This window comes from Myxocyprinus asiaticus, chromosome 24 (assembly GCF_019703515.2).
Source record: "Myxocyprinus asiaticus isolate MX2 ecotype Aquarium Trade chromosome 24, UBuf_Myxa_2, whole genome shotgun sequence".
NCBI classification, from domain to species: domain Eukaryota; kingdom Metazoa; phylum Chordata; class Actinopteri; order Cypriniformes; family Catostomidae; genus Myxocyprinus; species Myxocyprinus asiaticus.
This window is the reverse complement of record NC_059367.1, coordinates 37821408-37847703: the sequence shown is the minus strand read 5'-3', so window position 1 is coordinate 37847703 and position 26296 is coordinate 37821408. Positions and strand designations below refer to the sequence as shown.

General features: G+C 36.5%; 1 protein-coding gene across 2 annotated transcripts; it reads left to right on the top strand.

Moving 5' to 3' along the window:
* The first annotated feature begins 4502 nt into the window (after positions 1–4502).
* Positions 4503–19642, top strand: LOC127415469 (indoleamine 2,3-dioxygenase 2-like). Of its 2 annotated transcripts, XM_051654241.1 has the most exons (10): positions 4503–4699; positions 5838–5933; positions 6914–7033; positions 7185–7303; positions 10301–10315; positions 10597–10696; positions 10898–11015; positions 11122–11173; positions 11265–11413; positions 17470–19642. In XM_051654241.1, exons 1-10 carry the CDS (start codon positions 4607–4609, stop codon positions 17919–17921), a joined length of 1314 nt encoding a protein of 437 aa, XP_051510201.1. In that variant the 5' UTR covers positions 4503–4606; the 3' UTR covers positions 17922–19642. The 2 variants fall into 2 exon arrangements, with proteins under 2 accessions (XP_051510201.1, XP_051510202.1); XM_051654242.1 differs by lacking the exon at positions 10301–10315 and having other exon boundaries at positions 4504–4699.
* Positions 19643–26296: the final 6654 nt, after the last annotated feature.

Below are 26296 nucleotides of genomic sequence, written 5' to 3'. Positions count from 1 at the left end.
CACATTGTATACTACTGCAAAAGGTGTAATATCTCAACATTAACTGTATTAAATTTTATTAAATGTCATTTTGCAATCATCCTGCAGGCGTTTGCATATGTCAATGGCCTTATGATGCTCTTAAGTGCTCTATGATTATTCCAGAGCACTCGTAGATCTACAACCATTTTCAAGTACTACTTAAGTTACAATGATTAAATGCTAGATGAATAGATGTTTTAGCAGATTAAAATATTGCAGACTAAGACATTTATTAAAACATTAACATCAGGATCTGATGATGTCAAATGATGGTGTTCTGCATAAAACATCTGACACAATTTAACCATTTTCTGAGAGTAAACAAGAACAACTAAAAAAAATCAATATAAAGATATTTCAAAAGTGCAAGGTCCTATTTTTTTATCTTAATTTTGTATTTTATTTTTCTGGTAGGGTCTACTGATTGAACATATGGTGTTGGGCACACATACATAAGCACCGCCATGTTGACATCATGCGACCACACGAATATTACTCAATATATCTCAATAATCCAATGTAATTGGACACTTTCACTCACGGAATTAATTAATAATTGCTAACTCTGAATAGCACATTTTACAATGACATCAGTAACTGAGAACTTCTGTTTTGTGTGATGCTGCATCTATGCCGCTAGACGTCACTGCAACATAAACAAGAATATTGCTGATGTTATATTTAAGCCACATTTAAAAATATGCTATTGTCATTTCATTCAATAACTAAATATTAGGGCTGTCTATTTAATGTGTTAATTTAGTGCTATTAATTATATAAAAAAATAACGTGTTAAGAAATCAACAAAATTAATCGCGCCACACGGCACGTACATAAATTCCGTAATAAAAGTACATATTTTCCTATCATCTGAGCAATTCTTGAAGTACGCAAACTTTGTGTTTTTATGAGCCGCGTCAGCAGATGGCAGTCAGCACGCCTTAACAAACCTTACAAGCAGCGCAGCAATGAGAGCCTGTCACAGGACATGTTCATGACAGCTGAAGAAAGCATAACAGCATAAAAATATATATATAATTATTTGAATTATGTATTATTTATATTGGTTTCTCTTAATCTGTGGGCCTTTCTCTGCAAATATATATATATATATATATATTCTGTCTGCTAATCACAAACATTATTTTAATATAATGAGGTTCACCGTGTTATTGCGGAGTGCAAAATAAGGAGAAGTGTGGAAGCTGCGCTTTAGGGACTTTCACCAATCAACAATCAAAGGGAGATCTGCTCTTTACTCCCAAAAGTGATAATGGTTATTGTGCAGTACTACACAACATGTGGTGTGGGCAAGAGCAGCCCTTAAGTGTCGAGAGGAAGAGGAGATGAGGACGAGGAGCCAATATACTGTATGGATGATTTTCATGCACGGCAGCAAGTTACTGACTTTTTTCCTTTGTAATTTTTACAGTTCTCTGCAACAATCATCCCACCACTTTGTTGTTACCAACTAGTCCACAAATAACTTTATTTGTTTACTTATTCATTTATCAGTTCATCCAGTATTGACTAACCATTTTCTGCATTTATTATTATTATTATTATTAGCCTTGTCGGTTAAAAATAATAATAAAATAAAACATATGTATACTGATATTAAATGAGCATAAAGTTTAGCTATAGGTATTTCAATTGTATTAGGTGTAATTTCGTGTTTGTCCAGCAGGTGTCTGCATAAGTCTGTGTCCTTATGATGCTCTTAGCGCTGTACGATTACTCCAGAGCAATCGTTAATATACGAGCATTTTCAAGTACTACTTAAGTTACAATGCTTTTGGGAAACAGGCCGCAAAACTAAGATGAATCGTAAGATGGATTCAACGATCTTCTTAGGCTTACGATGCTTTTGGGACACGCAGCCCTGGGATGGCATGAGGGTGATTAAATGATGAGAGAATTTTCATTTTTAGGTGAACTATCCCTTTAAGTCAGTGGGTCTCAACACTGGGTGGGGGGGGCAAATTGTTTTCAAGGAAAAAACAGAGACAGGGCATCATTTGGGTACTCATTGTATTTTATTGCTTTTCAAGTAGAATGTACATAAATGAAAAAATCCGCTCTGCATTATATATATATATATATATATATATATATATATATATATATATATATATATATATATATATATATATATGTATGTATGTATAAAAACCGCGTTCCGTCTCCCTCTGCATTTTCTTTGTGATGGGGAGAGGGGGAGCTTACCCTGCCTTTTATCTAGCTGTCAGTGCAGACACGTTTCAGAACGTCAGCCGAACGGATTCCATATTGGTGAGAAGTTCATGGATAAGTTCATCACACGTGCCAAAAGGAGTTGTGGTGAAGATGCGTCATCAGCACCAACCCCTAAGAAGTGTAAAACGCGAAAGTATGACATTAGCTATCTTCAGTTTGGCTTTACGGTGGCTGGGACAGACGCTGAACCGCTGCCCCAACGTGTCATGCATGAAGCCATGCAAGTTGAAGCGCCATTTAGAAACCAAACACCCGACACTCAAAGACAAATCTTTAGCTTTTTTCAAATTAAAGTTATCTTGCCTTGCACAGCAGAAACGCAACATCAGCAAACACACATCAGTGTCTAACAGGTGTCTAGAAGCGTCCTACTACGTCTCGCAACGTGTTGCTAAATGAGGAAAACCTCACACAATTGCCGAGGCGCTAATCTTACCTGCTGCCAAAGATATCTGTCAAGTTATGTTTGGAGAGAATTTCGCACAACAGATTGGTAATATTGAGGAGGACATTCTTTTCTGTCGGTCTCTTCCAGCGCACACAACTGGCGAGGCGTTGTTTGAAGTTCTGGTTGGATGGGTATATACGGGATGCAGGCATGTCATGGGATAAATGTGTTGGGATATGCACAGACAGGGCCTGTTCAATGACTGGGAGGGTTACGGTTAGCGGTCTGGTCACTCATGTCCAGCATTTAATTAATTAATAAAAACGTTGACATGTTTCCCAACTTCGCTGACTGTGTGCATGAGACAGGGATAAATGTCTCTCCTTTGATTAACACAGTCGCTCAACATGTTGAAGGACTGAAACAACAATTCGGCCATTATTTCAGTGAGGATTTCAGTTCATTTGCTTGGGTCAGAGACCCCTTCAGTTGCCCAGGAAAAGGCCTTTCAGCTGACATGGAGGAGCAGTTAGTCGAATTAGAGCGAGACCAGATTGCGACACCTCAATAGCTCTTGCTCTCTGCCTTCGTTTTGGTTGAGGGTGATGACTGAATATCCTCAGTTGTCTGACGCCGCCGTAAAATTACCACATGATAGTGCCACATGATAGGAGAGGCTTGGGGGGGGGGGGGGGGTTTGAGAACCTCTGCTTTAATTAATAATGCCGACATTACTAAAAAAACATAGACAACATAACATGAATAGGTAATCATGGTAGAACAAAATGGTTTGCCCCACAGGAAAGTTGTCACAACGCACAGCAGCTATAAGGTTTTAAGTAAAAGGTCCCATTCCCATTGTGCAAACTTGCCCCATAGTGACAAAAATTCTCTCATCATTTACTCACCCTCATGCCATTCCAGATGTGTGACTTTCTTTGTTCTGCTGAACACAAACACAGATTTTTAGATGAATATTTCAGCTCTGTAGGTCCATACAATGCAAGTGAAAGGTGGCCAGAACTTTGAAGCTCCAAAAAGCACATAAAGGCAGCATAAAGGTAATCCAGTGGTTAAATCCATGTCTTCAGAAGCGATATAAGTGTGGGTGAAAAACAGATCAATATTTAAGTCCTTTTTTTTTTTTTTTATACTATAAATTCTCCTCGCCCAGTAGGTGGCGATATTTGCAAAGAATGTAAATCACAAAAAAATAAAATGAGAAAATGAAAGTAAAAGTGAAAAATTATAGTAAAAATGACTTAAATGGTCACACAATAAAAAGTCATGTGCAACTATTTCTAGGATTGGTTAATTATTCTGTTCAAAAGCAATGTTCCCTTCTTGATAAAATATTCCACTGATTACAAAATGTGTCTCTAAACCTCTGACCAGACAACCCTCTCTCTAAAATAGCAACCAATTGCCTTTATGAGTAAAGCCATACTTTATGTAATCCATAAGAGATTTAGAAATATTGTGATAGATACAGATCAGAGATAGAAAGTGTCAAAGATTAGCACATAAACTGAGCAACAGTTTACTAATTTGTTTTCAGAGACACTCTGAAACTTTACCATGTGAGTTGGGGTATTATGGTAGTTTGCATTGTTTAAAGCAACAGTTTAAAGAAGTCAATAAGACATTACATATTTGTATGTATTTCTGTCAATGACAATTTGAAGCTATAGCAGAACTCTGTGATTTCATTTACATGATACTCATATGATTATTGTAAGAGGAAGTGAGAACAAAGTCATCATTAACAGTAAAACAGAAAAGCAGTAGAGAGAGAGAGAGAGAGAGAGAGAGAGAGAGAGAGAGAGAGATTTGTTGTCTGACAGATAAGGCTCATTACGTTTCTAGGTATAGAACAGTGACAGCAGCATATGCCCAATACTTAGTAGTTTAAATAGAGACGCTATTATAGTATCAAACAATATGGATTCTGAAGTGAAAAATGTAGAAACTCTATTGTCATTGAGAAAGTTTCATGTCTCTGAAGACTGTGGGTTTATTCTTCCAGAGCCTCTGGTAGGTGGAGACGCTTTATTGCATTTTGTATTAAGGTGATATGCTTTGTGCTTTATGCATATTGTGACATAGTAATGTATTATTGTATTATGCAATGTACAATATTTTGGTTAATGCATTAGCTTTCATGAAGTAACAATGAACAATACTTATTAAGCATTTATTCATCTTTATTAATGTTAGTTAATAAAAATAAAATTTTTCATTTTTAGTTCATGTTAGTTCATAGTGTATTAAATAATGTTAACATTAACACCAATTAATAAATGCTTCAAAAGTATTGTTCATAATTAGTTCTGTTAACTAATGTTGTTAACTAATGTTAACAAATGGAACCTTATTGGAAAGTGATACCAATATTTTTTATGTACAATGCAATATTTTAGATTCAAATAATGGACGGTTTTACTTAAACTGTAAATCAGTTATTAAATAAACTTTTGACAACTGTGTAAATGAACAGGTTTAAAATTGATGAAAAGGGAACTACTGAGTTCCTATTGAGTCTTACATGCAAAGCAACAATTTGTCATTACTTTCCACTATAAACATGCACTGAGAGCTCCCCAGTAGCTGTACTAGTGGGAAGTTTTATAACAAATTATTACTTTTCATCTACCATGTTAAGGTGCATAATTAGACTGCTTGGCTGTCTAATAAAGCATAGACTTTGACTGTTTGCTTTCTCTGTGACCTTTATCTGTTTGCTTAATGAAAAAAAAAAAGAGAGAGAACTTTGCTCTATAAATAATTTTTTTTTTATTTCTATAAGTGCACAATTTTAAAGTTAAGTGCACAAGTAAACTTGTGTATTTCAGTGCGCATTTTGTGCACATAAGTGTGGTGACAACTTTCCAGCCGCAAAGTTCTTAGAATCAATCCGTGATTTTATCACTTTGAGTGATAAAATGGTATATTGTATTGTAAGAGTCACACCAAGTTTAAAAAAAATTATATGTCTTTTGCAACCAAACCAAGAATTTAAAATAAGATCAACATAAGGAATTCAGCATAATGTGATCTGACTTAAATGAAACATGCAGTAACTATTTGCATAAAAGCAGTAAATATACAGTATATATTCTGCAACAATAAAAGCTTATACAATGTCATAAAATCTTTCTGCATTGTGTTTCAGACAGACCTTCCGTTGTACTACAAGCCCTGGATGGACATTGCCAAAAATGTTCCAGAACTCATCTCTTCCCATTTCTTACGCTGTAGAATTCATGATGTATGATCTTGCATACTATTTTAAGTACTCAATAAATTGACAAGTATCATACCTACAAAGAGAGTAAATTAACAGTTTAAATATTAATTCAAGCCTGTATTTAAGAATATAGCCATTTATTACTATTTTGTGCTACAGCTATATCACAAATACATGATCTTATATAATACTGTATGTTATTTACAGTATATTAAACATTTTCCTTTTCCCTTTATTTTCCTTTCTGGCATTTCGTATCATTGCTTAACCTCTTCAACTCTGCAGAACCACTGGCAGGTCCAAAAGGGTGCGCTATGTCATGATAAAGTTTACGCTTAAAATGTTTAAGTCTTTGAATACATACAGTAAGTCAGACATACAGTATGTGGTATCATTTGAAAGCTTAGAATTTAACTTTTCATAGATAACCATAACTTCGCATGTTTCATAAAATAACAAAATAAGGCCTAAAATATTTGCGTTGCAAATCAGTGCCACCTTGATGTCATGAAGTAGAAATATTAATATGAATATGAAAGTCTTTCAAATAGCACTTATATAGATAAATCATATATCAAATGAAAGCTCTCATTCTCATGAATGGGACTGTTTATTCTGTTGCCCTAATACCACAGTCTGAAAGATTTTCAAAGAATCACAAAGTGAAATATGATTTCTGTAAGGCATCCAATACAAATACTCTTTTATGCACTGATCACTGCTGCCGTAAGCCCCAGATAGCTAGAAACTTTATGTCAGCTGTTACCTTAGGCAGTTTTCTAAATAAACTACCATTTTGTACTTGCCTGTGAGCTTGCTTTAGTGAATAATCCAATGTTTTATCTTAGATGCCCAGAACAAAATATGCTAGTTGACTGTGAAAAATTGCAGGTGGCAGCCCAAAAATGCCCCAGAGTTGAAGAAGTGCATTTCATTTCTTAATAATCATATTAGAATTTTGTCTGTGATTAATATGTACAGTATGTTGTATCCTATCTCAGATGCCTCTGTTGGAGACTCACTTTTTGCAGACCCATCGAGAGCTGCGTTTGGCCCATCTGGCTTTGAGTGTGATGACTATGGGTTACGTATGGCAGGAGGGAGCGAGAGAAGCAGTTAAAGTACGATAATGGTTTTATGTACCATTTAAATCATTAATATGACTGAACTACAGAACTGAAATGACCATAGAAATCTCCTGTCTGTATTAATCTGTAGAGGACTTCATACTTAATATGTGTGTGTGCTTATGCATGTCCTGATCTCTCTCAGGTGCTGCCACAAAATTTGGCTGTGCCATTCTGGGAGGTGTCTCAGAGACTGGGTCTGCCCCCAATCCTCATCCATGGTGATACAGTCCTTGCCAACTGGAAGAAAACAGACCCAAATGGGTAAACTCACTGTAATATTAAGGCTCATTAATATATTGTAATATATAATAATATGACATCCCGATTTTTAACACATTTTTACATTTAGTTTAACTTTTGGAGGAGATAATTATACTGCACCCAGCTCATACTATTTCTATTTCGTGCATGTGCAGTTTACACATTTTTAACAGGTTTCTCTTGACTCATTATTTGCTCGGATTGCCAAAAGTAAAAGCATTTTTTTATTTAATTATTTTTTACACAAAATTGGATTAAAAATTATTTCCAAGATGATAACTTGACATAGTTCACTTGATCCAATAAGCAACGTAATGACACCACATCACAGCAATGTAACATGCTACTGTTTAAAACATTTATTATTACAAAAGTGTACTGTTTCACATAGGCTACTATTTAAAAAAATACTATGCAGTTTACAAAACACTTGTATTCCATTCTGAACATACCCTATAAACTGGTTAAAAAAATGAATATCTGGTTCAAGTCATCACTCAAGTGTTCAAAGAAAAAAATTAGTCTTCTCTCTTTTTAGTAAAACATGATAAGCATGTGCTGTGATCCTGAAGGAAACCACTGCATCACATATTTATTTGCCTTACTGCATGTTGTGGATGTATCCTTCCATGATATGCTGAAGACCTTTTTAACAACTATATATAATTACTACATATACAGTACATGCATGTTAATTAAATGGGGAAAAAAATAAATAACTTATTTTGACTTATTTTTGGTGAGAATTTTTCTGAGATTGTTTTTCCTACACTGCAATTAGTATAAGGGTGATTGTGTGCAGTATTTAGCACAGAGTACTGCCATTTTAAAAAGAACATTAGTAACTTCTTTTATTTCGTTATAACTGAATTTGGAAAGAACACAGTGGAATGCCAGGACCGGAATGAAAAATACAGTTTCTGCTCAGAACTAATTTAAATGAAAAACATTTAGTTTTAGCCCCCCCTCTGAAACAGAATGCATTATGCAGCAGTTACCAATTCAAACATTGTTGTTCATAACAACATTACCTCATAACATTGCATGTTTAACTCTATAACGCCACCTGTATTTAATTTGATAAGCTATTTTGTACTAGATGTCTGCTGCCACCTGATGAACGTTCATTTCTTGTTGGAAAAAACATTTTTCCATCAAGAAATGAATGTTAAATTTTCCAAAAATGGCCGCTTTTCAAAAAAAAAAAAAAAAAAAAGTGAAATCTTTGCTGATTTTAATAAAGTAAAAGTGACAGTAATGATTATATTGTTACTGATATTTTAAAATGAGTGTTTGCTGAATATAAGCAACTTGTGCTTGGTTAAAATTTTGTATATTATTTTATTGAAAACCCCCCTTTGAAATCCATGTATCAGATATGATACAACAGGCTTTTGAAGCATATCTTTCAGTCACCATTACATTCCATTCATACCCACAAAAAAAAAAAAAAAAAAAAAAAATCACAGAGCATTGAAAATCCTGACATATACTTTTTATAAGATATATTTAAAGTGTGAACTAATATTTCTGCATATTTTCATATATGCAGCCTGCTTTGTCATTATAAATATCTCATTATTTTACATTACAAGCTATTAATTAATTAATTTTTAATTAATTGTATTTATTTATCACACATTATACATTTGCACATATACAGTGAAATTCTTTTTTTTCACATATCCCAGCTAAGCTGGGGTCAGAGTGCAGGGTCAGCCATGATACGGCGCCCCTGGAGCAGATAGGGTCAAGGGCCTTGCTCAAGGGCCCAACAGTGGCATCTTAGCAGTGCTGGGGCTTGAACCCCCAACCTTCTGATCAGTAACCCAGAGCCTTAACTGTTGAGCCACCACTGCCCCCAAATTATGATGTCATCTTACCATAAGTTCCTGAGACCCAGTGAAAAAAGTTTTACAATTTCCCATTTTTAAATGTCAATATAATGTTTGGTGCATAAAATATATATGATAAAAATTGTTTATTGAAAACAGAATATTTTATTCATATTGTATTTGATGTGCTGAATTGAACTGTGATACATTTCAATCCATATTTATAGATCAAGGAGAGGAAGTTGTCATGGCAAAACTCTCAAACATTTAGTATCTCTGAAAAGCCCAGGGAGTCCTCTGATAATACCCCAAGATTTACCACTGTAGCATGTATGGACTAAGAAAAACTAAAATAACAAATGTCCTACACAAAAATGAATTGCTGGGCAATGAGGAGGATAATGACATTTAAAGCCAATATATCAAATATTATACATAAAAAAGTGCACTTTTTTATAGTTTGTTTAATGGTGCTAAAAACAGGTTAATGTAATTTAAAAAAAACAGACGTATGAAAAGTCATATGTCAGTCTTTGCTGGGTTATTTTAGAGAGTGGCATCCAGTTATCATCTTGGAAATTGAAATGGTTATTTTAAAATCCAGTTTTGTGTAAATAAATAATAGTACTTCCAGTTTATTTGTTACATTGGAAATTTAAGGTCAAGTCGAGCACATTGCACTGTGCATTACAGTACTCTGCACAGTATGTTCTTGTATACTGCACATTTTGGCAAATGAAGCGGTAGATCATCCAATTATTCCATGGATACAGAAAATGTGCATGCTGGACACAGTATACATACTATATACTGTAGAAATAGTACGAGTAGTATGCTAGTACAGCATGCTATCCCAAACATAACCCATGTTTCATTTTGTTTGCAGACCACAAAATGGTTGCTTGACTAAATATTTTTATACCCAATGTATCAGCTTTTACCAAAAAAGCTAATTTTGCTGAGTCAACTTAATGAAATAGGATCTCATTGTAAATATACACCACATGCCCAGTATTTTGTGACATTTACATAGATCTGCATATACTGTTTGTTTAGACGTATCATCTGTGTTACAGATCTGAAATGTTGTATACTATAAAGCAAACTAACTGTAATGGTATATTTATTTTTCCACGCTCAACTGGACAATGATTGTTCCCAGACCTTTTTCCATTGAGTAAGTGTTGTGTTGAATTAACAGAAATATTTATTACATGTTATTGATTTATAAAACCAGCAGATGGAGCCATCATATTATGTACAGTACAGAATAGACAATAGGACTGCATGTGCATGCCCCTATGCAGCATCTGACCATAGAATTACATTAGTGTCAAGAAAAGAACGGCACAGTCATACAATGTAAAATATAAAGATCAACTTTAATCAATTTTTAAACCACTTGCTCATCTGGTTTATAGCTAGTAGCCTACTTCTAAATGTTGTTGCCTTCTGTAGAAACTTGGAGTTGCTGTTGACATTGCCTGGAGGCGAAAGCACAAGAGGGTTTTTTCTAGTTACACTGCTTGTGGAGTTGGCAGCTGTCCCTGGCCTGAAGGTCTGACACCTTTAAATGCTTTGCAAATGCCACAGTTCACAAACAGTTCACTGAGCTGTATAGTAGATGCCATAATAGTAAATAATAGCTTTTGATACAGTGATACACTGTGTTATTAGAACAAAAAGCAGCTCAGTGTATTGACGTATACAATGATTAACTATTGAATCTTAAAAGTAAAGAAGCTGTTTCTTTGTACAGTCCATCCCTGAAGTTGTCAGCGGTGTCCATTATAATGATGTTGCTATGGTCACCAAAGCTCTTGATGTTGTCAGTCAGGCCATAGGCAACATGAAGCAGGCCCTCAAACTAATGCACGGTAATACATTCAGATGGTAAATCAACTCGGATTTATAAAAATGGCTTTAAAGTTAAATTTGTCTTATTTGTATCGCTTTGTATTTGACATCTTTGTACTGTTTCAGAGTATGTAGATCCCTTTGTATTCTATGGTATTTTGAGGATCTATCTGTCTGGGTAAGCCTTTGATTTTAAAAAAATAAAAAATTCCCCCAAATTATTTATAATCTATGAAAGATTGTTTTGCTGTGTGTGTTTTCTGTGTTAGGTGGAAAGATAACCCATCGATAGCAGAGGGTCTGGTGTATGAAGGAGTTCAAGAAAAGCCAGTGGAGTTTTCAGGGGGCAGTGCTGCACAGAGCAGTATCTTGCACTGCTTTGATGAACTGCTGGGAGTCAAGCATGAAGGAGACAGTGGTGAGAAAATCATCAGTGCTTACCCCTATGGCTAGATCATACTGTAGTTTTATTACTATGTATAGTGATTCAAAATTTAAAAACAAGCCTTGTCATTAATAAGACTGAGAAATACATGATCTCATGAAAAATAAGAATAGTCCAAATAAAAATAACGTCTTGGTTACTGTTGTAACCTCCGTTCCCTGATGGAGGGAATGAGACGTTGTGTCGATGTAGTGACACTAGGGGTCGCTCTTGGGAGCCCCAAACACCTCTGATCTTCGAGAAAAGGCCAATGGGAATTGGCGAGTGGAATTTGCATGCCACTCCCCCGGACATACGGGTATAAAAGAAGCTGGCTCGCAACCACTCATTCAGATTTTGCGCTGAGAGCCGAGACAGGGTCCCAGCCATTTCAGCGGGTAGTACAGCATTGTGGCAAGAGGGACACAACGTCTCATTCCATCCATCAGGGAACGGAGGTTACAACAGTAACCAAGACGTTCCCTATCTGTCACTTACTCGACATTGTGTCGATGTAGTGACACTAGGGGTCCCCATACAAAATGCCACAACCAGCTGAACTGTGTTACGTGGACTGCCGTTGCAGGTGCAGGCAAGCCGCTGCGTGCCTAGTAGCAAGTGCATCCAGCCCGCAGGTAGCCTTCCCTGTCTCGGGAACTCGCATGGGGGGAAAAAGCGCACATCTTCCCCTCAGGAAGGGGAAAGGCTCTGTGCGCAAGCAGTCAGAGATGCCCGCACACTTACCTGTTTGTACCTGTCAACACACGGGACGAAACTGGCTCAACCCAGAGATTATAAAATCTCGCAAAGGTATTGGGTGTTGCCCAGCCCGCTGCTCTACAGATGTCTGCTAGAGAGGTGCCGATGGCTAGTGCCCAGGAGGATGCCACAATCCTAGTGGAGTGTGCTCGAAGCCCCAAAGGGGACGGCATGCCCTGGGCCTGGTATGCCAAAGCGATGGCATCCACAATCCAGTGGGCATTCCTCTGTTTGGAGACAGTGTTCAATCCCTCAGGGGAACTCGCCAGGGAGGGGCTGTTGCGAGGAGCGTGAGCTCCGAGAACCAAGTCTGGGTGGGCCAGTACGGCGCTACCAGGATGACCTGTTCCTCATCCTCCCTGACCTTGCACAAAGTCTGTGCAAGCAGGCTCACTGGGGGGAATGCATACTTGCACAGCCCCCGGGGCCAGCTGTGTGCCAGCGCGTCTGTGCTGAGGGGAGCCTCGGTCTGGGAGTACCAGAGCGGGCAGTGGGAGGATTCCCCGGAAGCAAACAGGTCTGTATGACCCAGGGAGTGAGGAAACCACTCTCTTTTTTAAAATGTGGGTGCTGCATGCCCAAGGGAACAAAGGATTCTCCTCCCGGCCCTCCACCGGGGGATGGAGTTTTCTGTGCACCACCTCTGGGGTTCCAGCAGGTCTCTTCATCCCTGGGTCGTTCATCTCAGGAGCGCTTGGAGGCTTTTCTGGGGCTCTTAGCGCTGTACCGTGAGATGGGGGGTGTCAGCTTCCTAAGGGGGGCTCTAAGTCAGGGCAGAGTGGTTGGCTCGGGCTGCGGCGGAGCCACCTGAGTTGCTGCCACAGGGGGATGCCCTCAGCAGACAGGGTGCGGGACCTTGAACTGCGCCGGGGCAGGATATGTTGGGTGGCCTTCGTCTGCTTCTTAACCACTGAGAACTGCTGGGCAAAGTCCTCAACGGTGTTGCCGAATAGGCTGGTCTGGGAGATGGGGGCGTCGAGAAAGTAGACCTTGTCGGCGTCCTTCATCTCAACCAGGTTAAGCCATAGGTGGCGCTCCTGGACCACCAAGGTAGACATTGCCTGCCCGAGAGCCCGCGCCGTGACCTTCATCACCCGTAGGGTGAGGTCGGTCGCCGAGCGCAGCTCCTGCATCACTCCCGGGTCAGGACTACCCTTGTGCAGCTCTTTCAATGCCTTGGCCTGGTGTACTTGCAGGAGGGCCATGGCATGCAGGGCGGAGGCAGCCTGTCCAGCGACATTGAAAGCCTTATCCGTCAGAGACGACATAAACTTACAGGCCTTGGACGGGAGTCTCGGGCAATTCTGCGAGGTGGCGGCGTTTTGCGGGCACAAGTACACCGCAACCGCCTTATCCACCTGAGGAATCTCCGTGTACCCCCTGGCCATCCCACTGTCAAGGGTAGTGAGAGTGGAGGAACCCACAAGTCAGGTCCGGGCAGTAAAAGGTGCCCGCCGTGACTTCGTGAGTTCCTCATGCACCTCCGGGAAGAATGGAACCGGGGTGGGGCGTGGCGTGGCTGTGAGCGGTGTTCCAAACCCAGGAACCAGTAATCAAGCCGCAAGGGCTCAGGGCAGGGTTCCACTCCAGCCTGACACTCGCGGAAGCCTGGGCAAGTGTGGCCATCAGCTCTGCGTCGGCCTCAGACTGGGCGACCACACCCAAAGGTGGGAACCCAGTCGAGTCCTCCACGTCCGACTGTGCCAACCCGCTCTCCGATGCTGCGATCGAGAGCTCATCCTGCTCTCGAACCCCAAACGAGACATTAAACTTGCCCTGGGGCGAGCTGCCTGTATCTTCCCAGAACTTGACCGGGGCAAACGAGCGTACTGGGGAATGGGAGGTCCGTGGGGGATCACCCGGCGGAACCACGGCCATTGTGGTCCCCAAATCGCCCCCATCGCTAACCGTCATGGCCATGTGCCCGTAGGCAGAAGGACCGCTGAGAGTTGGCTGGAGTGGCTTTCCCCCGGCAGAAGGAAAGCCGCGACCGCAACGTCGCAATCGTCATGCTCTCGCAGTGAGGACATGAACCATCTACGAACGCTGTCTCAGCGTGACTACGGCTCAGACACGTGAGGCAGCGATCGTGGCCGTCAGAGGCGGAGAGGTAGCGACCGCATCCAGGAACTACACACAGATGGAAAGACATCTTTAAAAAGACGCTCTCCATCAGTGCGCACTCTTTTAGAGGAAAATATACTCTTTATCAGAATATATACTCTCTCAGCTGTCGAAGTGCCCAGGGGCGTACTCTGGGGAGAAAACCGCTGCAATGCGCCGTATATCCAACAGCATATACTTGTGAGTTGAATGGAACGGCAGTGGAACTCGCTGATCAACACCGCTCAGCTCATTACAGTAATGAGAATAACATTTTTTGCATTTCAGTAATGATAATAAGATTTTTTGCATTATTCTAATGAGAATTTGTTTTTTCCATTACAGTAATGCAAATGATATTTTTTATTACAATAATGAGAATAAGATTTTTGCATTGTAGTAATGAGAATAAACATTTTTGCATTACAGTAATGAGAATAAGATTTTTTGCATTATTCTAATGAGAAAAATATTTTTTTTCCATTACAGTAATGCAAATGATATTTTTTTTTGTATTACAGGAATGTGAATAAGATTTTTTGCATTACAGTAATGAGAAAAATATTTTTTTCCATTACAGTAATGCAAATTATATTTTTTTATTACAGTAATGAGAATAAGATTTTTTGCATTATTCTAATGAAAATTGTTTTTTCCATTACAGTAATGCAAATGATATTTTTTATTACAGTAATGAGAATACGGTTTTTGCATTATTCTAATAAGAAAAATATTTGTTTCCATTACTGTAATACAAATGAAATTTTTTTATTACAGCAATGAGAATGAGATTTTTTTCTTTACATTAATGAGGATAAGATTTGTTTGCATTATTCTAAGGAGAATTATATTTTTTTTTCTTTTTGTATTACAGTAATGAGAATTAAATTATTTTCACATTAAAGTAACGTGAATGAGATTTTATTTTTCATTACAGTAATTACAAAAAGAGTATATTTTCATTACAGTAATAAGAATAATATTTTTTTGCATTACAGTAATGAGAATTAGATTATTATTTTCACATTAAAGTAAGGAGAATATGTTTTTTCATCTCAGTAATGAGAATGAAATTTTATTTAATACAGTAATGAGAATTAGATTATTCTTTTTGTTACATTATGAGAATAAAAGGTTTTCAGTAATGACAATGAGATTCTTTTCATTAAAGTAATGCAAATTAGATTATTTTCACATTAAATTAACTGGAATGAGATTTTTTTCATTACAGTAATGAGAATGAGATTTTTTTTTTCATACAGTAATGAGAATTTGATTTTTTGCATTAAAGTAATGAGAATTAGATTAATTTTATGTAACATAACGAGAATAAAAAAAATTCCGTTATGACAATGAAATTTGTTTTCATTAAATGAATAAGAATAAGATGTTTTTCATTTCAGTAATGAGGAGTTTTTTTGCATTACAGTACTGAGAAATTAGATTATTATTTAAATTTTTCATAACGAGAATACGATTTTTTCATTACAGTTATGAGAATGAGATATTTTTTTTCATTACATTAATGGAAATATTATTTATTTTTTTGCATTATTCTAATGAGAATTAGATTTTTTTTTTTTTAAAGTTATGAGAATTGTTTTTATTTTTATTTTTTTATTTTTTTACTACAGTAATAAGGGTAAGATTTTTTGCATTATTCTAGGAAGAATGAGATTTCTTTTTCATTAAAGTAATGAGAAAGAGATTATTTTCACATTAAAGTAACATGAATAAGAATTTTTCATTACAGTAATGAGAATTAGATTATTTTCATATTAAAGTAACGTGAATAAGAATTTTTCATTACAGTAATGAGAATTTGTTTTCACTAAAGTAATGAGAATAAGATTTGTTCTCTAAAATAATGAGAATTATATTTTTTCATTACATTAATGAGAATTAGATTTTTTTTTTTTTTACAGTAATGAGAATTTGTTTTTTTTCACTACAGTAATGAAGATTTGTTTGCATTATTCTAAGAATAATGAGATTTCTTTTTAATTACTGGAATGAGAATGAGATTTTTTCGGCATTACAGTAATGAGAATTAGATTATTATTTTTAAATTACATAATGAGAATAAGATTTTTTAATAAATGAGAATGAGATTTTTCTTCATTACAGTAATGAGAATTTTTTTTCACTACAGTAATGAAGATTTGTTTGCATTATTCTAAGAAGAATGAGATTTCTTTTTCATTACTGGAATGAGAATGAGATTTCTTTTTCATTACAGTAATGAAAATTAGATTATTTTCACATTAAAGTAACGTGAATACAATTTTTCCGTTACAGTAATGAGATTTTTTTTTTCACTACAGTAATGAGAATAAGATTTTTTTCTTTAAAATAATGAGAATGATATTTTTTCATTACAGTAATGAAAATTAGATTTTTTTTTCATAACAGTAATTAGATTTTTTTTTTTTCACTACAGTAATGAAGATATTTTTGCATTTTTCTAAGGAGAATGAGATTTATTTTTCATTACTGTAATGAGAATTAGATTTTTTCGGCATTACAGTAATAAAAATTTGATTATTTTCACATTAAAGATTTTTTTTATTACAGTGATGAGAATTACGGAAGGGGGTGGGTTGGAGGAAAATAATATCACGATGCAAATATATATATATATATATATATATATATATATATATATATATATATATATATATATATATAAAATTTCTTTATTTTTTTCTTTTGATTATGTGGTGAAATATGACTTTTGAGATTATATATTTACAATATGACATTTCTTGTACATTTCTTTACATTTTTGCCTCCCCAAGGATAAAAGTGAAACTTCACTTATGGTTTGCATGGATGCAAGGATATTTGAATGAAAAAGTAATACATCAACACAAATACATTTCCAATTTAACGAAACAGAAGGGAATATAAACAAGGAAGCCAAATGTCATACAGATTTCTACAGAAAAAATTAGAGAGAGTTACATAAAGCATTTTCACAATAATCTGACTGAAGCATTTTAGCAAAAGGAGGAACAAAGGTTTACTTTAAAAGAAAATGAAAGAAGGGAGGGAGAAGTTGCCCCTCTAGAGAAAGAAATAAGGCAGCTTACATGTAAAATAGATTTAATTGCACTGAACTATATGTGAACATCAAGATATCATTATATTCAGAATATGGTTTGGTTGTGTCAATTCTGTCCAATCAGGGGCCTTTCTGAGAAGAATGAGGGACTACATGCCCCCATCTCATAAGCATTTCATCGAGGACATTTCTAGCCGCCCGTCCCTGCGCAATTTTGTGCTCCAGCAAGCAGACGAGTGTCTAACGCACACATTTGAACAATGTGTGGCTCGATTGGTGGACTTTCGAAATTACCACATCAACATTGTCACCCGTTATATCACTATACCGGCCTCTCGTGCCAAACAGCTCCGTGCTAGTGGGCAGGGATTGGTCGAGGAGCTGGACACAATCAAGAAAGCACCCACAGCGCTTGAGGAAAGAGGGACTGGAGGTTCTAGCATTATGATCTTTCTGAAGACGGTACGAGATGAAACCAAAGACAGTTCCAACTCACAATATACTAGTGGGAAGCAAGTCTTGCCAGACCCATCAATGACGACAATACAGGAGGCAACATCTGAGCTTACAATATAATGGCAATAAAGTCAAAGTAAGCTTCCTACATGTAATACTCTAAAAAATAAATAAAGTGTAAGAGAAACACCTATATTAGTCTCAAAGAAGAGATAAAGCCAACATTCCATACATTCCCATTATGGTAGGGTCCTATAATCTGAGACCACATTGAAAATATTTTTTCCTCCTTCATTTAAACCTGTAAATCAACAACATTTTCAGATATGGAGAAATTTAAAATAAAGAAAAGGTATGATGTAAAATGAGAACGAACTGTTTAACATTCTGCACTATTTGTATGCCACTAATTAAATGTATGCGAATTGGTGACATTGACCATGTTAACATTGTTTTCCAATGCTGACCATATTTTCTTGCTTCTTTTGAAGCACACAAGTTACAACATGCCAGCTCAAGTGCTCTCTGTAATTAAAGCAAATGGGGCACAAAGCAAACTGCAAGAAATTCTGAAATTAATTTTCACTTAAAGGGTTAGTTCACCCAAACATTTAAATTCTCTCATGATTTACTTACAGCATTAAAGTAATCCACACGACTCCAGTTGATCAGTTAATGTCTTCTGAAGCAAATCGACAGGTTTGTGTCAGAAACAAATCGATAATTAAAAAGTTTTTAACTTTAAACCGTTGCTTCCTGACAGCGCTTTATTGCTGTTTGAAATGACCTAACTCTTGCGTGATGTTCGTTCCTCTGTTGTATACAAAGTGTTTTTTTTGTTTTTTTTTACACAAACCTATCGATTTGCGTCAGAAGACATTAATTGATCGAGTGGAGTCATGTGGATTACTTTTATGCTGCCAAAAAATGACTTTTGGACCATCAAACAGCCAGCAGCCTGATGGCACCCATTCACTTGCATTGTATGAACAAAAAGAAATCTGAAATCTGCTTATAAAAATCTTCACTTCGGTTCTGTTGAAGAAGGAAAGTCATACATATCTGGGATGGCTTAAAGGTGAGTAAATCATGAGAGGATTTTCATTTTTGGGTGAACAAACCCTTTAACATTTCATGCTGATCATATCATTTGTAATTGAAAAATCATATACTGTATGCATTAAATGAAAAAAAAAAGAAGCAAAATAGAAGCATCTCCACTACTGCTCTCACACGTATGGAGCCCACTTTATGTTTGAGAAGGTTTGCATTCACCCATTATTGTAGAACAATACCTGAAACCTCATTATTTGACCTGTGCATTAGTTGAGTATGTACTACACCTTGTTGACTTTCTCTTTGATTATTACTTATCTACTTATTTGCCAATCATACCAGAAGGTTTGTACAAAAACATTAACTCCTAAATATGTTAGGGCTATTTTTGGTGCTTTTTTGGAAAAACTACCAAATTGACCTTCCTTTGTAATTTCACCCTGTGAATAATTTCGATATGCCATAAAATGCCTCCTATTTGAGCCACATACATGGCCTTCCTTCAATGAAAATTGTTGTGTTGTGGACATTTTATGGCATAGAATGCCATGATTTCAGGCCAAACCATAATTTAAACCATTAACAATAGTTTCCATTCTATACAACCACTAATCTTTCAATATTATATAAATTAGAATGCAAAATATGCCCCTCCGCCCCTCAAATCTAAGAGAGTAATGAATTGAGAGTGCTTTCATTTATTAACATGTTATTTTATGTTATCGACGGTTACCGTCGATTGTGTGCTAAAAATAAACAATTAAAAGAGACTGACCTTGAACCTGCTTTGTTGTCTCCTGACTCCTCCATTGCCCACGAACCTAACATATCACTAACCTTTAAACATAGTCTTACCATGAGCTTTGAGGTTTTTAATCGATAGTATGTTTCTGTTGAAGCCATTTGTCTGTGTTATTTAAACTTCATTTAAAAAAAAAAAATCAGGTATAATAATGAAATTCCTGGTAAAGAACTACACTACCTGAGAATCCTGAAGAGAAAGATCCACCAGTCAGAGAATCGCAGCAAACAAACTGCGGCAAAGGAGCGCTGCAGCTAGTGCCCACTTTCATGACGCACTATGGATGATGCAATCAAGTCGGTTTCCCTATACCCTTAGGGGCTGTTTACACGATAACCTTTTCAACTAAAAACGGAAAACTTTTTTTGCGTTTTGGCTGTTCGTTTACACGACAAAGGCGTTTTGGGGCCTGAAAATGCAAACTTTTGAAAACGGGTTTCAAAGTGCAAGTTTTTGAAAACGATGCCATTATCGTCTCCACGTAAACATACAAAAACACGAATTTGTGAAAACGATGATGTCATGCGCACGTGTATTACATGTTTGATAGAATGATAGATTGATAGGCATCAATTTGAGATGTATAATTATCAGTATGAATACTGGTGTCTGTGCAAATAACAATAATCAACAATTTATTCATTTGGAGTGTTTTGTATGGAGTGTGAACATTGTACAGTAGGTAGAACCTGCAATTTGAAAATCTTGAAATTAATGTATGGATTCAGATGGGAAAAATGTATTTGTATTTGATTACAAATGCATGAGACATTCAAAACTACAATGGCGGACTACAGGACTGTGTTTGTGCTGCTCAAGATTTTGAGTTTATTGACGCTTCTCCAGCAAAGTAATTGTAGTAATAAAGCAACCTCATTGTCCATCCAGAAAAAATTGCTCGATGTTTTCGCCATCTTCATTGTTTGTATTCACCGCTCTGTGGAAGAATGCTTATGTGCGCAGGCGCGTAGTGTTTCTTTACAAAGTGACATCGCCAACTACTGGCCTGGCATGCATAATACAGCGCTTTCAGTCGTTTTCGTGGATCCGTGTGAACGGGAATCATTTTGACAACGTTGTTGTCTGTACGCGAAACTTTTCAGAAACGCACATTTTTAGTACATTATTGTCGTGTAAACATACCCTTAAAATACTTGTATCTAAATATTTAGCAATAAACTTGAAAAATATATTAAATATAATATAATATATTCTATACTTAAAATCAACAACTTCAAATCAAAAGTTGTATATTCTGTATTTACATTGCTTTTTAATCCGATTACATAATTCACAATGCTTAATGGGATTGTAGTTCATGCCCTCATGAAAGACGGTAACTACACAGACTTAAACCTTAGACTTTTTGTGCGATTTTCAAATACTTTTTTGCTTCAAATCAAAGTTTGTGATGTCGTGATTTACCTCGTAGCTGACTGGTTTTGTTCATGGCTTAAAATGCTTTTATGAAAACTTTTAAGAATTCCCTATGGAAAAAATGAATGGGAAAACACTTTCGGAACCAAGACAGCTAAAGGCACGGTCACACATACCTTTGCGAAATTTTGTGGTTGAAATACAGTCATCTCATTGGAAATCAGTGTGGACAGTGTGGACTTCAGGTGGCGAAGAATTTCCCCTTGCAGATTTCGTGTGGAACTTTTGCCCTGTTGACCAATAAGAAGTTGCTTGGTTTGGCAGTGACCTCTTACACAGCTACACTGCATATACACAATGGACAAGGATATCATTTTAGTGGCGAGATTCTTTTCAGTTTCACTCTGCCATTAAGTGCATCATTAAAAAGAGGCTGCATTGCAGTAATTATTTTTGCTGATTTCACACGTGCTCAGCATCCACCCATGTCATCTACGCCTGTGGAAATTCGCAGCGCAAAGGTATGTGTGACGCTTTAAAAAGTGGGCTGACACTTTTGTGCTCTATTCCAGCAACAATTTATTGAGCCGTAAATGTAAGTAATCACTATACAGTATATAAGAACACCTTGCAGTAAACAGGGAGAACTATTTAAATATATTTCATGCTGTTAAGAGCTCTCAACACTGGAGAAACATCTAAAAAAAAAAAAAAAAAAAAAAAACTTTGTTAGAAAACATTGCTAGTTTTTAAATGCCATCATTTGGTCATAATCAGATTCACAGTGGTACCATTTTACAACGATAAGGTTACAGTATGTTAACATTAGTGAATGCATTAGGTATCATGAACTAACAATGATCAATATTTTATTACAACATTTATTAATCTTGTTAAATGCAAATTTATGAAAATACAATTGTTTATTGTTAGTTCATGTTCATTTATAATGCAGTAACTAATGTTAATGTATACAATTTTCATTTTAAAATTATACATGTACAGTACATGTTGAAATACATTATTTCAGACAACCAATCACCATCAAATAACATTAACCAAGGTGTATATGCGCTTTAATATTATTGTTGATTGTTAGTTCATGTTAAGTAATCTAGTAAACAAATACAACCTTATTGTAAAATGTTGCCATTACAGTCAGTGGGACCAATGCAGAACATGACTGGGTTCATGTTCAGCCTACTACTATTACATGTACTACTGTTAGGCCAAAGCAGGGGGAACGCCAAAACGCACTGCAAAAAGCACACCTAAAAAAAAAATATTTGAGTAGGTTATACATAAAAAAACCCTAGGAAACAAATTCCATACAGACATTGCTAGTAAATTACATCTACATACAATTCTTGGTGGCTTTAATTTGAAATTCTTAAGTAAGTTTATTTGTAATACTCTGTTTCAAGTTAATTTTACTTACTCTTTTTTGTACATTTTACATAAGCAATGTAACGCTGAGTGTACTAACATTTCAATGCTTTTTTAACGTACTTAATCATGTACCACATGACACACGGAAACCTTCCACAGGAAAGCTTAATGCATGCTACGTAGTCTAGTTAATCTTAACTTGCTTTAATGGCGAATGAAGTTCATTAATTATTCAAGTCTGGGAACATCTGGTTCGAAAAAGTTAAGTAAAATGTACTTTTTTATTTACCTGTGAAATTTACTCAAATTAGCAAATAAATATGACAAGGTTTTCTACTTTTGGATTGGTATATGATTACGCATTGTTAAGATAACAAACAATCATAAATAATATTTACTTATAAGCTAAAGCATTCATTTTTACAAGTTTGAATTGAGTACAAATGTAGAATTTACTTAATATTTTCAAGTTCACACTTTAACTTATTCAGTGTAGAAAGTACTTAATCTTTGCTGCTTTATTTTCTTCACCACAAAATATATATTTTTTTCAGTTTAGTAAATATGCATACAAACTTAAACTGAGAAAAATGGCTTTAAGGTTGCTTAATTTTAGTACAGATTTTGTAGTTACTGCAATTTTCACACTGTGCTTTCTCTGAATCTGGCCCCAGGTGAGAAAAACCTATTACAGGACAGATCATAGTCTAAGAGACCCAATTTCAGTCATAACTAAATTTGGACAAATTGTGTAGTTACTGCGTTTTGCTTTTTAAGGCAGTACAGCTCACTCATGACAGTAGAGACAGGTCACTTTCATCATTGTCTGTAACTCGATAGGTTTCACTCTGAATCATGGCTTTGGGTGTGTATTTCCATTGGGCATTCCGAATCACTGATTTAAAATCAACTTTCCTGTGATGTTATGTTTTCCGTTATTGGGTGGTAGGGGCGTGTCGAAGTCAGGGACCTCCATATTGTAAATGTGGTCCGGATGTGACCTACACTTCTGAACATCATGGTTTATGGTTCATTTCTAGGTAATTCACAGATCATTTGAAAAGTCATGTCTTAACATGTAATGTTATATTGATAAACGCGAAACTAAGGGTGTTGGTTTCAATCAAGCAGGACTAAGAATTTCCCCCAGTGCACTGCCTGAAAGATGAATAATGACATGGAGGGCGGAGCCTGATACGCCCTTCATGAGACTCTCATTGTTTCCAAAAACGTCACGTGAATAGCACAAAAATACAAAGAGGAACAATATTGTTTTGGAGACTATACTCTGCTCTGAAGTTAGCTGTGGTTTTCTAACTGAATATGTAAAGCTTACTTTGTGTATTCAAAGTGACATGTACACAATTACATGGACGGTTTACCAGGAGAAACCTGCGGTTCAGTGTGTTGCCCAAGGGCATGATGGTGATTAGTAAGTATTGTGATCTCAGTAACTTCTGCCTGCTCAGTTTCCAGCAGCTTTTAGCCACACAGTGCAGTGGAATAAAAATAATTAGATTTTTTAAGAAAATGTGAGTGGTGGTTTCCTATGCAAAACTCGCTGCCACTATGCTAGGGTGTTGTGGGTGGTTGCTCGGCTGTTCCGAATGGTTGCTAGGTTGCTTACTGGCCCAAGCCAAAGTCTCAATGATATTCTGATCCCAGATATGGCTCGGGTCCCCCCTTCAATAAAAGTCTATGTGACTTTTCCAATAGTTTTATTATTCTTCAGGCTAAAACCACCACTTTATTAGGTATACCTGTACATCTACTTATTCATGTGATTATCTAATCAGCCAATCGTGAGTCAGCAGTGCATAAAATCATGCAGATACAGGTCAGGAGCTTCAGTTAATGTTCACATCAACCATCAGAATGGGGAAAAAAATGTGATCTCAGTGATTTCGACCATGGCATGATTGTTGGTGCCAGACGAGCTGGTTTGAGTATTTCTGTAACTGCTGATCTCCTGGGATTTTCATGCACAACAGTCTCTAGAATTTACTCAGAATGATGCCAAAAACAAAAATAATCCAGTGAGCGGCAGTTCTCCGGATGGAAACACCTTGTTGATGAGAGAGGTCAACGGAGAATGGCCAGACTGGTTTGAGCTGACAGAAAGGCTACGGTAACTCAGATAAACCCTCTTTATAATTGTAGTGAGCAGAATAGCATGTCAAAATGCACAGCACATCAAACCTTGAGACGGATGGGCTACAACAGCGGAAGACCACGTTGGGTTCAACTTCTGTCAGCCAAGAACAGAAAGCTGAGGCTGCAATTGGCCTACCATCTGTGTACCTCAGCAAAAATTGAGATTCATCAGACCAGGCTATATTTTTCTAGTCTTTAACTCTCCAGTTTTGATGAGCCTGTGCCAACTGCAGCCCACTGCAGTATTTAGCATGCTAACATACACTTACACTAGTTAGTACAGAAAGAAACAAAAGAGATTTATTTGAGTTACATTGATGCTTCTACTTTTGTTGTGTTTACCTAATTCAACTACGCTCTTTCTACACAAAGTGTTTGTGTTAAGTTTACATTGTAATTTTAAACGAACAAAACTCATTTCAAACACTTGGAACCACTGTCCATGACTAAATCAAGTCAGCCAAAGAGCTATTTTTTAAGTGCAAACAAAGATTTTTTTGAAGGATATATGATGTGTGGGGGTGTTTTTTTTTCATACAAGGAGACTTCAGATCAATATTTATACTGAAAAAGGAGTTACATTTTGATCTGTTTTTCACCCAAAACCAATTGTATCGCTTTAGAAGGCATTGCTTAAACAAATCGAGACATTTATGCTGGAGCTTGGAAGTTTTGGACTCCATTGATTTGGATAAACACACAAATCATATCTCCTTCAAAATATCTTTGTTTGTGTTACGCAGAAGAAAGAAGGTTCTATGAGTTTGAGATGGGGAGTAAGTGATGAGAGAAATATCATTTTTGGGGGAAAACCCTTTAACAGAAGCATCCAGCTTTCCATACAGCAACAGTGTGTAGGAAAAGGAAAAGGGAATTAGCCTGCGGGAACAGTTTTGCTGAAGCGCTTATCTTGGATCAGAATAGCCCAGTGCTGAACCCACGCTTACCCCAAGCACAGCACAAACATTATCCTGATGGGCCTGGACTGAGTTTTACACTGTACTCTCTACTGTATGCAGTAAATGGAGAGCAAAAGAGAGATAGAGAGATGCATTTATCGGAGAGATTTTCTATGCCTACATCCACCCACATGTTCTCTCTCTTCCTGCTCATTTACCTCGTTCATTCACTCTTCCTTAAACCTCCTCTTATGGAAAACATAGAGATATGGATATTGCAGGTATGACTAGGTCATATTTGCATACATGCACAAATAGTAGCCCCAAAAAGTGTTTGGATACTTAAGCCATACTTAAAAATATCAGAATATTAAACCAAGTGTCACCTGCAAACAAACACTTCTAGACATTTTCTCAATAATTAACTTCTTGAAGAAATTTTTGCGATTGTTTTTCATTTTTTTTATCAAATGGTCCAAAAGTCATTTTTAATGAATGTATGAAGTCAGTTTCTCTCGAGTAACCACAGGTGTAGTTCGTCACAGTAATTATGAATATGTTTCACTAACATCTGACAACCAGTGTCCAAATGCTTTTTGTCTTCACTTGAAACCTAAAAAAAAAAAAAAAAAAATGTAATTGCTTTGTTTGAAAAGTGAGCTTGTGCTGTCTTTCTTTCAAATAAATGCCTTGGCATAATATTTTGTCATCTAATGCAATGACATGCATACATTTTTAAATGTGTAGTAGAGGTGAAGTGTCAGATTTTATAATGTGAAATACGTTTTCCTATTTCAGCTTAAAGGGATAGTTCAACC

Coding starts and splice junctions, on each gene's coding strand:
- LOC127415469 (XM_051654241.1), top strand. CDS start 4,607: ATGGATTCTGAAGTGAAAAATGTAGAAACTCTATTGTCATTGAGAAAG. Junction 5,934..6,913: donor TACGCTGTAGAATTCATGAT/GTATGATCTTGC, acceptor ATCCTATCTCAG/ATGCCTCTGTTGGAGACTCA. Junction 7,034..7,184: donor GAGCGAGAGAAGCAGTTAAA/GTACGATAATGG, acceptor GATCTCTCTCAG/GTGCTGCCACAAAATTTGGC.